This window comes from Anopheles bellator, chromosome 1 (assembly GCF_943735745.2).
Source record: "Anopheles bellator chromosome 1, idAnoBellAS_SP24_06.2, whole genome shotgun sequence".
NCBI lineage: Eukaryota > Metazoa > Arthropoda > Insecta > Diptera > Culicidae > Anopheles > Anopheles bellator.
This window is the reverse complement of record NC_071285.1, coordinates 55,603,971-55,615,626: the sequence shown is the minus strand read 5'-3', so window position 1 is coordinate 55,615,626 and position 11,656 is coordinate 55,603,971. Positions and strand designations below refer to the sequence as shown.

General features: G+C 51.9%; 1 protein-coding gene across 1 annotated transcript; it reads right to left on the bottom strand.

Annotated features, from left to right (window-relative positions):
• Positions 1-4,998: 4,998 nt before the first annotated feature.
• LOC131212675 (uncharacterized) lies at positions 4,999-10,435 on the bottom strand. Its single transcript, XM_058206631.1, has 11 exons — positions 10,329-10,435; positions 8,202-10,212; positions 7,663-8,133; positions 7,454-7,586; positions 7,016-7,387; positions 6,614-6,937; positions 6,352-6,538; positions 6,114-6,273; positions 5,914-6,040; positions 5,260-5,414; positions 4,999-5,199 (listed from the first exon to the last, which is right to left on the bottom strand). The coding sequence occupies exons 1-11, from the start codon at positions 10,433-10,435 to the stop codon at positions 4,999-5,001; spliced, it is 4,248 nt and encodes a 1,415-aa protein (XP_058062614.1).
• Between the last annotated feature and the right edge of the window lie 1,221 nt (positions 10,436-11,656).

The following is an 11,656-nucleotide window of genomic DNA, read 5'->3' as shown; positions in this document are numbered from 1 at the left end:
ACACAATAATTCCTGATTGTTGCGCAGATGGGCACTAAAAACGTCGCATGGATCGCATGGTTCTAGCTTTGTACGATAAGTTTCCAGCAATACTTTTATCTTTATTCATCGGATCCACTCGACACATGCAAAATGTTGATGTATGCTTGAGTATTTATGCTGCTGGCGTACCGGTGAGATGGGCTGGGTCACACTTTCGTTGATGCTGCCTGCCCTACACGAACTACTGGTCTTACGCTAGAACGGTTTGTCATACTTTGTGAAAGGAGGTTACTCGCCCCGTGGCGCATTGCACATGTCGCTCGGTTCGGTAAAAAGATATGCCTTGTCTCTCTGTATATGAAGAAATACATAAAATCTATCATATCCTTTTCTCGCTATTTGATTCGTTTGAATAGTTAGGGTTTTGTTTAGTGATATTTAGTGGCGGCTACGCTATATGCTATGTAAGTGAATCGCTCGCATATTAGCTAATATCATCCTGCTGCTAACACATAGTATCATGCTCGTTTACATTTGTGTGAAACAAATCAATAGTGTGTTGTAAAAATCAATCCTCCATCGGAACGGGTCGCGGGTCTGGGAATGGCTACAAAACACCAGGCTGCTCCATCGATCGACTGCGGAAGTAAAACATTTCGTGTGTGCTGCTTTCGAGCAGACAATCCCAAAAGCGACAATTCATTGCGTTGTGGTGGTTTTCTGGTGTTCCGTTCCAAGCGGTGTGAGCGGTGCTCGAACGTTTAATAGCTATTTGGTTTGGCCCTAGGCACATATATTTCCATATTTCGGCAGACGAGACGAGAAAACATTCCTATCGCCATCCGGTGCTTGACGACGTTTGTGCTTTTGTAGTACTCTGCTCTATGATTTAGTTAAAGCTGAAACCCACGCATATGTATGATTCGGTTGTTTTGTTACTTGATTAAACTTGAATCTGTATTCATTCACTGTTACATTCTATGTTGTGGTATGTTTTGTTGTTGCAAGTTTAGTTTACCTCAGATGGTTGCTGAATGTTTAAAGTGTCTTTTCTATGCAACTCACATTTCTGGTAAAAATCGTACAAATAACGGAACGACAGTTGCTCGACGAGCGGGTAGTGGTAACATCTTAATGAAGCTTTGAGCTTTTAGGGCCACTACGGTTAAAGTGAACATGGAAAGCTGCTGTCTAGGTGTCAAGTTCTTGACTCAATAAACATTCATTCGATAATAAACATTTAAAAGCTAACGGAACGCTTCTACTAGACTTGGTGTGAATGCTTTTCTGTTGTCTCGTTGTGCTGTCTGATCCCTTCAAGATCGTCTCTATCGCGCCCTGCTTAGGAAAAACAATGGAAGCCTTCAAGTATGTCACAGGCCGCTATCGAACTATTTGCTACGCGATAGAGTTTGTGTTTTTGTTTCGATCGATGCGTCGTCGATAGATTACATTTAGCTGTGGGTGTATAAGAGTTTCTTAGAGCTTCTATCCATTCGATGCTGGTTGTTCGTAAAATTGGGAATTCTAAATACACTGTTCAGATATGTGTGTGGGTGCGCACTAAAGTTCGACTACACCTCCCATGCAGGGCAGCCCGGATATTATCCTCAAGTCAGACTGTAGTTCGTGTGTCCACCTCGTTTGTCCACAGTCCACAGTGCTCTGCTACTGCTGCTTGCTCTGGTTGCTTACTGAGGGTACTGTATTGCAACTAGTTTACATAAGACAGGTTTCGTTCTTAGTTTACGATATTTATACTGTTTTGATATACGGTATTATTGTATTTGTGAGAAGTTAGGTTCTCTCCGTGGGGGTTGCGTCTTGTGTGTCTGTCCCTATTTATCATATAAATACATTCACTTTCCGCTCGAATCGGCTTCCCCCGGCAGCGGCCAATGTAAGACAGTGTGTATAAAAAGTGACGGAATCACTACTATAGCTGATCGAGTAATTTACTGTGTTTGTGTCTGATTTAGTCGCACTTTCGCCTTTATCCACTATAGCTACAAAACTCGTACACAATATACTTTACTTGTTACTCTAGTGTGGTTCTAGTTCGTATTTCACTCTTTTATGACGCGGCCCATTTGCGTCCAGTACTCAACCTCTCTTGGGGATAAATTTCCATTGGGTCCGTATGCTATCGGTCTGCATCAGAGATGATGTATGTGAGTGGTTTTTTTTAATTTTATAGCACTCGTTACCTACGGTCACTTTTTATACGGAAATAATTGTACGCCCTGCTAGGGCACTCGCTTTGGAAATATACTACTATCAAGATCTATCATTTAGATAATGGTTCTACAGTATTGATATTTTTGATGCCCATTCTGCAATGGGTAGTTTATAACCCCTTCCTGAACCCACATATACTTCAAAGGATGAAACGGAGACCCTAAACTGTCATACATCATCGCCCGGCCCGCCACGGCGCGGCCCTGCACTACTTAGGTGATAGATGATTATCCTCAGTTTGTACAGGATTCTACTGCGTCTACGGGATACATACGGGGCAGGAGGCATACACTCACTAACACGGCCACAGGATACAAGAAGGAGGATATGTCCCATACACAAAACAATGGCCAAGCTGACCACGGGGATCAGAAGCTTTTCTGCAGCGTACGTGTCCTTTAGGGGTCAGGTATAAGGAGTAAAAAATGGGCTCTTATACGCTACGGCATCAGTATTCGGTTGCAATCCACAGTTCACCACAATGATGGTCACACAATGGTCTCTTATTGTCCGTTTGCTTCAGCTTTTCACGTGTCTGACCAAACCTGCAGACCACCGGCTACGTTCATCCGAAACACAGGAGTAGTCCCGGTAGTAGATTATGCTTAGGTTTGAGATTTGTTTAAAGTTGCTTTTACTGATAAGTTATTGTATTGTCCGCTCACACGTCGCACACATATCACGCTCAAGAGTATAAAAATACCTTCTAATATTTCTCTGGGTGTAATTTTCATCTGTGTTTTGCCCTGCTTGAGTTTATCTATTTAAATACGTTCACATTGGGTGTTTTATTGTCCATTGTTTTTTTAATCATGCCCTTATCGGTTTAATTAATTGAGACACATTCGTTCCCCACTTTGTGGGCACGTCTTTTAATGTATAATACTCGGATATAATACTTTCACATCAAACAACGCCCTGGGGTTGCATTAGGTTTTTGTCTGTTTTGTTTTCGTTTCCTCGGTTGGATAATTGATGAATTGTTGTTAGTGCGTGTTGTGTCATTTCTGTCCATTTTCAGTGTGGTTCCGGTAAAGCAACAATACGTTTCTGTCTGTACGAGGCGTCGCTCAATATTCCTACGGAGCAAAGGTTGAAATATTTTCGAACGCTTGCTATATTGTCCGATTGGCCTATGAGCAACTGAAAATATACGTATAAAAATGTATATATTCCTCTACATGAAAGCTCCAAGCGTAAGTAGTAATCCAACCCATTAGACCTGCTGTTAACGGAACGATCAGAAGCACGTTATATGTAAATAATTTAACACGTCTAAAATCGATAATTGTGTAACATACGTTTTCTCCGCCTAACACCGAGCAAGCGGACACATCCTGCACTGGCTTTTTTTGCCGTTTGGCCAGCTACAACTTTCATTAAATCTCATCCAAATGCAACAACAGGTTCATTAATCAATCGAATCCTTCCGTGGGGCAGTAATATAAAAACAGCAATCAGAATCATACGGCCGGTTCGTGACAACGGTTCTCGAATATGAATTCAATCTCTCTCTCTCTCTCTCTCTCTCTGGTTTTTCTCTTTCATTCGACTATAGTAACATCCCTGAAAAGCTCTCACCATTTTTGCCCATCATCCCCAGCGTGTAAAATCTGCATTCCTTAAACTCATCAAACAGGATTCAACCATCCCAAACGGCGGGTGCCCAGCGGCTTTTGCATTGATGATGGTAACGTCTAATCTTGCTCTTAGTGTGGCTTACGATGTCCTTGCTACTTCCGTGACTCCTTGATAAATGAATGATGTAATAGGGGCGGGATTTTCCCAACAACAATCTGCTACACAGCCACCCAGAACCGAGGTCAGTCAGCTAACGGTTGCTGACCGGAGTGCTTTCGCTATTCGTCATGCGACAAATCATAGTTCCTTTCCGTCTGCTGGGCCCAAATATGTGTATACTTATATATATGCACAGCAAAAATAGTGTAATATTGTTTCTAATTTATATCAATAACTTTGTTGGTTAGCTTTTGTGTTCGTTTCTTCTGTGAGTTTTACTCAATATTATTGTCACAATTTCAATCTAATCTAATCAAAATAGAAACTGTGCCGACCATTTATTTACCGGTCCGCGGCCGTCGGTTTCCTTTTCGTGTTACCGACACACGAGCTTGAGCTTAGACTTTTGTGCTTTATTGTCCGGGTTACGCCTTTGTGCCACAAATGACTCACAGTTGGTTGTCTTCCTTCAACGGGTGCATTAGTTTAACGTGTGCGCTTTCAATAGAGAGAACATGTTGGGAAGTTTTATTGTCAACACGGGTACGGTAGCTTTGCTTCTTTTCAGTTTCAGCTGTATTGGTTTTTCGCACTCTCCATGCGAGGGTTTAAAATGTTACTTTTTCTGGTTTTGGCAATATCCGGTCGGATATTTGAACAGAGGTGACTAAGCCGGCTACTCGATGGACTCGGCGCGATTGGTATGCAAGACTCGTCTCGGGTTGCTTAGACGAGGATGGCTCGTTTGGAAGGTGACATTTGAAAGCTGCTCGGAAACGGAATGTCTCCACTATTTGACAAGTGTGAAGCGTAGACAGTGAAAAGAAATAACTGAAATGGGAGGCACCGCCCCAAACGGGGATTTCAGCCATCAGCCCGCGAGTATCGTAAGTACGTTGTCGTTGTAAGATTTGTAAGTTGAAACAAACACTACATTTGGGGTAGACCGCTCCAATAATTCTTTCTGGTTCTCTCTGCAGCCTTGTTGTGGCCAGGTTCTGTCATCGCACAGCAATAGACGGCGCAGTGGTAGGGCGATTATCGGCCGATCGTGTCGGTTTGCAGCACCGAGTGGTTGTTGATTTGTGACATGATCCATGGTATGAACTTCGGCACATTGGCGTAGACCCCGGGCAGCTTGGGGTGAGCACAGCGCACCCCCCAGGAGACGATGCCACCGACGAACCAGCGGTCCTTTTCGTTCGGATACGGACAGAGCAGCGGACCACCGGAGTCACCCTGAGAAAAATTGGAAATGATTTCCCATTTCTTGAAACGCCGCCCAAGAAGCCATCCTACCTGGCAAGCGTCTCGACCCCCTTCTTGGTACCCGGCACAGATCATGCCTTCGGTCACGTTGAACGTCTCCAACCACTCGGCACACTGGCTGCGGCTGACGATCGGGACAGTCACCTCGTTGAGGGTGGGCTCGTACGAAGCGCCGTTCGGTGTGGCTGTGGAAAAGTGGACCGTTCCACCCGAGAGGAGTGCTGTGATTAAGATGTGAAACGAGCGAGCCGCCAAAGGTTTTGTGAACCATCACAATTTACACCCAAATCCGTTCCCAGAAGGATTGGCCACAGTTTACGATGGGATGCCATCACCAACAACCCATCCCAGCATCCTATTGCTACTGAAGGGGTTGGTGTTAGGTCCTGCCAGCGTCGCAGATGGTGAAAATATTTCCACCGGAAATTGGATTTCACTCATCTATTTCCAATCAACGGACCTGTTGTGTGTATGTGATTTCTGTTCTGTTCCTTTGGTCGCACCCCGTTACGGTACCCCACAATTTGGTCCTTTTTCCCCGGGATCGAAAAAAGAAAGGCACCAACAATATGGCGCATTGTGTGCGCGTTTTGGACCCAAGGAAATGCAACCGTAACCTGGCGGTTGCGTTTGGACTCGAATCGCTACGGTCCGCTAGCCCCAAAGGGAGGGTTTGGTACTTACAGTTGCGCTCTTCCCGCTTGCCCCAACCGACGACGGTGCAGTTGATGCCGGTGGACAGCTCGCGGATGTGTGGCGGCGGTAGGCACACCGGCAACAGATGCTCGTGGAATGCCACCCGAGTAGCGAGCTGAGGAAGCCGAGCAAAGAAATAGAACCGTAATATTTACACGCAATTGGCCAAGGAAAGTTTCGATCCCTACCTGGAACAGGGCAATGTCGTTGTCGTGCGGAATGAGCAGGTTGTACATCGGGTGCGGGATGACCGTTTTCACCTTCACCTTCTGGCCGTAGTAGGTGTGCGAGTGACGCCGCGTGATCCCGAGCTGGATCGTCCAGTCGTTTACGTTGCGCATCGTCTGACTGTGTTGCAGGAGAACGGACATGTCACACATCACAATGGCAAGCGGAACTGCGGTCAATTCCGGGACCGGTACTTACTTTCCGATACAATGCGACGCCGTCAGCACCCACTGGTCTGCAATCAGGACGCCGGCACAGTAGAACACCTCCTCCGGGCCACCGAGAATGGCGGCAATGAACGGCCAATCGCCCGGATTGGACGTCGAGCCTCCCACGATCCGTTTGGTCGCCTTGAAGTACTTCTTGTTCGGCACCTTGCCACACTCTGTCGGAGAAGACGGAGTGCGTGGATCAGATCTCAGACCTCTCGAAACCACAGCCCGTGGGGCCGTGAACTCACCGAAATTGGAGCACGTCAGTTCGGCCACCGGATAGCGCGAGTTGATGTCGCAGCTGTTGAACTCCTTGATCAGGTTGGTGTGCTTCTTCTGGTACATGCGCCACATGGCCGAGGCGTCCTTGGTGCTGATCAGCGTCCGGTTGGAGCCGCGCATCGCCGTGCGGCTCGAGTTGACCGAGCTGTAGCCCAGCAGCGAGCAGATCATGGTGGGCGATGTGGCCGGATCCCAGTTCTTCACGCACGCCGGTGCCCATTGCTTCAGGTCGGCCTTGTACACCTCCAGTGTTCCGCGTCCCAGGTCACCGTTTCGCTCACTCAGCCGGACTGGCAAGAAGAAGAGACACATCCCGTTACACACTCCGATCATGGAACGGACCGCGGCCCGCTTCCCGCGACACTTACTGCAGTTCCGCTCATCCTGCCCGAACGGACAGTCCTGCACGCCGTCGCACACGTGCTTCTGGCTCATGCAGCGCCCCTCGCCGCAGTGGATCGCATCGTCCCCGCAGAACTCGCAGTGCGCCTCGTCCGTCTGGTCCTGGCAGTCGACGTGGCCGTCGCACTTCCAGTCGGTCGGGATGCAGCGCCGCTTGTCGCACAGGAAGCCCGAGCACGCCATCGGCCGCCGGGACCGGATCATCGACTCCTTGTACTCGGCCATCCCGACGCACTCCTCCTGGTCCGAGGCGGCATTGTTGAACACTTCGCACCGCAAGTACTCGGGCAGCTCGAGGCCAAAGACGTCGAAGAAAAAGCTACATCGGCGCATAGTCTCTGCGGAAAGAAACGAAGCCGCGTGAGGCACATATTTAAGGAGCCGCGTGACGCCACGCCACTTACCACTACACAAATTTTCACACGGCGGCACGGTTGAACCGGAATGACCGCATTTAGGCACAAACAGAGAGCATAAGAACAGTGGGACAAGCTCGTAGCACTGCACGTCGACCAGCGCCTCAAAGAGGTCGATTTCCTGCGGATCAGAGATTAGAGAGCGGCTTAGGGCCAGGCCCCCGGTAGGACTTTGTATCGCGGAGTATGTCACTTACGATCTGCGCCTCCAACTGGCCAAAGTGTCCGATGTAGTTCGGAAAGACGGTGTAGTTGTAGGGGACCCGGTGCTGTTGGCAGAACTTCACGATCACGGGCAGACAGATGCCGGGGGCCGGATTGCGGTCGCCCCGAGGGTGGTACCCGAGGGCGGTATCGTACGGCACCCGGGACCCGGGCCCTCCCGCTGACCCCGACTGTGAGGAGGATCCGGACGAGATAGCGTTACTGGCACCGGTGGCACCACCATCCAGCGACACCGACGACGCTGGAGGCACGGCCACCGCCGTACGGGTGATCGTCTGGTTGACGAACTTGATCGTCGGGTACGCGTTGAAGTACGCCGCCAGCCCGCCGGCGATCGCGAGCAGTCCGACCGCGTTGAGCAGTATCTGGCAGAGGCGAAACTTTAGCCGCCCGCTGGTGACGTACGGGTTGGAGTTTTTACGAGCCTTCAGGATCTGGAACTTCTGGAAAGGGTAAGAGAACGATCGCCCATGAAACGAATGAACCGGGCAGCTAACCCCGGTGCTACTACCTTGTGCTGTAGGCTCACGTTCGAGCCGTTCGAGAGTCGTACGATGGTCTGCAGACTGGCCGGGGTCGAGGCACTCTTGATGATGGCCGCGGTACCGTTCGCATCGCCCGGACCGGCGGCACCCTCCTTGGCGATCTCGTCCAGGTTCTTCGCGATCGCTTTCGACACCTTGGGCATCTTGGCGGCGTGTGACAGGAGCGGCGCCTCCATGATCTTCGAGTTGTAGCTCGGGCTGGACGTTTGGCTGAAGCTGTCACTCGATATGCTCGAGTCCTGGCGCATGCTCACCCTCGGCGGCACCGACCGGATCGCGGGTGCTCCAGCGACACTCTCGGCGATCGCGTTCGTGTTGTTGATGCTGCTACTGCTGCTGGTGGTGGTGGTTGTGGTATTGAGCGTTCCAGTTCCAGCGGTGACCGACGTACTTGCGGTGCCACTGACGGTCGGCGACACGTCGACCAGGGCGGCCAGGCCGCGGATGCTCGATCGGTTGTTGCTGGGCGGCTTGCCGTTGGACGCTGTCGTGAGCTGCAACAGTGAGCTCTCGATCGACTTGCCCTGATAGCTCGGGCTTGAGGTAATGGAGAACGTGTCGCTCGGGTCCTGCCGCTGGCTCGTCTGTAGGTGCTGACCCCTAGTCCCCGGTCCCGTCGCCAACATGTGCTGCTGGCCGAGCGGCGGTGGCCGATGAATATTGCGCCGTATGCCGAGTGGCCGACTGTACAGTTCCTGCAGGCTCTCAAGCGCCGACTTGTGCACCGTGGCGACATTGTTGAGCTGCGTCGGCTGCTGCTGCTGGAGTTTCTGGAGCTTCCTCGTCTCGAATGCCTGCTGCGATCGGGACGGTGGCAACGGTGGCGTCATCCGGGATCCGCCCGGTGGCGGCAGCTTCGGTTGCATCACGATCCCGCCCGATCCCGGCTTGCGGGTTGGGACCGTGGGCAGCTTGCGCGATCCCTTGCCCTCGAGGCTACGCGGCGAGCTGTCATCGATCGAGCTCGGTGACACGGTGCTGTTGCCGCGGATCAACGGAGACGTTTTCAGGTCAAAGTTGAACACGTTCTTCTTCAGGCTGAAGGGCGAATCGTTCAGCGGTAGCGACTCGATCGTATCGGTACGGTGCAGCTCGGACGACAGGAAGCTGTCCAGCGACGACTGGGTGTCCTCGGACGAGAACCGGCTGCGGAACGACGAGGAGGTGCCCTTGGCCGACGAGCTGCTGCCGCCGGTCAGGATGGAGCGCTCGGTCTCGTTCGCCGATACGTACCCGGTGTCGATGGTGGTCTGCGACTTGTTCGAGTCGCTCGACGAGCGGTTCGACTCGATGGACGCCATCTTCTTGCCGAAGATTACGAAGTCATCCGGTTCGCCGAGATCGTCGAAGCTGGTCGCACTGACACTGTGACAGGTGCTGCCACCGCCAACACCGCCGTTGCTGGTGACCCCCGGTGTGTGGGCGGACCGGTCGCTCGCACTGGCGCTCTTGGCGCTCTTCGGAGCCGAGTAGTAGCTGAACGATTGATCCTCGAACGCGGACTTGCACAGCCGCTCGGAGCGTACGTACTGTGCGTAGGCCGCCTGCTGCTGCTGTTGCTGTGCCGCTTGATGGTGGATCTGTGCCTGAAGTTGCTGCTGAAGGACGTGATTCTGCTGGTGCTGCTGCTGCTGATAGCTATCCAACGCCAGAAGTGAGGCACGCTTCTGCAACTCAAACGACGACTCCGATGGCTTCCGCGGGAAGTTGCCCTGGAAGGTGCGCTTCGGTACCGGGGGCGGCACCAGCGGACCACCGGCCCCCGTCAGACCCTGGTTCGATTTCTTGCCCTGCCGCTGCGGTATCTGGAAGTTGTCGTTCTCGATCATCGGGAACGAGTCGGACGAGTGGCGCCGGGTCCCGTTGCCCTTCGGTGGCGGATTGAGGTGGATCGTTTCGTACAGCTTCTGCTTGTGCTCGAGCAGATCGAGCAGCGAGTGGTTGGGCAGCGCTAGGCTCGATGCTCGCGTCACGCCGCTGGATAAGGGAGAAACCAACACAGAACCGTCCACTCGTTATCAACCCGTCGCGGCTTGCGCTCGTGTGCTGCATGTATGTCGATGATGGCCAGGGTCCGGGGCCCAAAAACTTACCGCTTGTCCCGGTCGTCCAGTAGGCTCCGCTCGCCGTAGTTGAATGGACCCGCGTCGCTGCCAGCAGGGTCCGGCGCGTACGAGCAATTAGCGAATGACGACGCCATCATCGTGCGCGGCGCGAGACGTTACACTTTTCGGGTTCGGGTTGATGGAAATCACAGACTTGAGTGTGCCGATGAGAGCGTGTGAAAGCGAGAACGAGAGGGGCAGATAGAGATGCAGATTAGTTCCGTTCCTGTGGGGTGATACTGTCTGGGCGGGCGAGAGCGAGATCGGTTCTAGGTTCTGGTTTGTGTCTAAATTCGAAGCAGCTGAGCAGCGTATTGTACTCTCATTAAGCGGCTCCCCACGACAATGGGGCTACGCGCTTACGCCAGACGCCACGACCACGATCTCACTACAAGCTGTCACACTGCAAGTCGCGTATCGCAAAGCGAGGATAAGTTTGTTCCGAGTGTATCCGATTCGCTTCTACTCCGGCTAGCCCGAAAATTGTAGCACAACTCCTTCTTCCGGTTGGGGCTCCTAATCCTAACGTTGGTTGCATTTTTTCCAATCCTCCCCGGGGGTTCTATTACAGCCGGAGACACACCGTCCATTGACGGGGTTTGTTGTTCGGGTCGGATGTTAAACGACATAAGCCGTTTGGCGTGATTCTCACTCAAACCGAACGACATGCCGACCCTATTAAACGCGACATGTGCGCTACGGTTGGCGCTGTTACTTGGCACGTCTCGGTACCCTCACGGCCGAAGGCACAAGTGGCGTGCCCGTGTAGGGCCCGTGAGGAAGGCTTACTTTTTCCCTTCGGCCGCCGCGTGCCATCCATCAGTCACCCATCACGCACTGCCGGGCTGCTCACTGTTTCCGCTCTCTCTATTGTCGTTGAGTGAGAAATCTGTCGCTTAGAGCATGACATTCTACAGAAGAAAGCCATCAGCCGCGGCAAGCAGGACTAGCGACAAGCGACGTCTTAAAAACAGTTCCCCGACACGTTGTCTAACAACCGCATTAGATCCACACAGAAGGGCTGGCCCCTTTTTCTGGCTGCCTGTGATGCTCCATTGTGTGTTTCTTCTCTGCGGTTGGCCCAGGGTCGGGACGACTGCCTTTCATCAATCCTGGACCAGAACATTCCATCAATGTAAGGACGTCGTGCAGACGGCAGGATAGCAAAAACGCACACACGCCGGGAAATCAAACATATTCCTGGGCCGCATATATCGGTGTCCCCAGACGACGGGGACCGTCAGTTGCGTCACTTATCGTGTCCTCGTCGTCGTCGTCGTGCGGGTTGTGTTTTTCCGTATCCATGATCCTTCCGG

Coding starts and splice junctions, on each gene's coding strand:
- LOC131212675 (XM_058206631.1), bottom strand. CDS start 10,435: ATGGCGTCGTCATTCGCTAATTGCTCGTACGCGCCGGACCCTGCTGGC. Junction 10,213..10,328: donor CTGGACGACCGGGACAAGCG/GTAAGTTTTTGG, acceptor TCCCTTATCCAG/CGGCGTGACGCGAGCATCGA. Junction 6,938..7,015: donor GCAGGATGAGCGGAACTGCA/GTAAGTGTCGCG, acceptor TCTTCTTGCCAG/TCCGGCTGAGTGAGCGAAAC.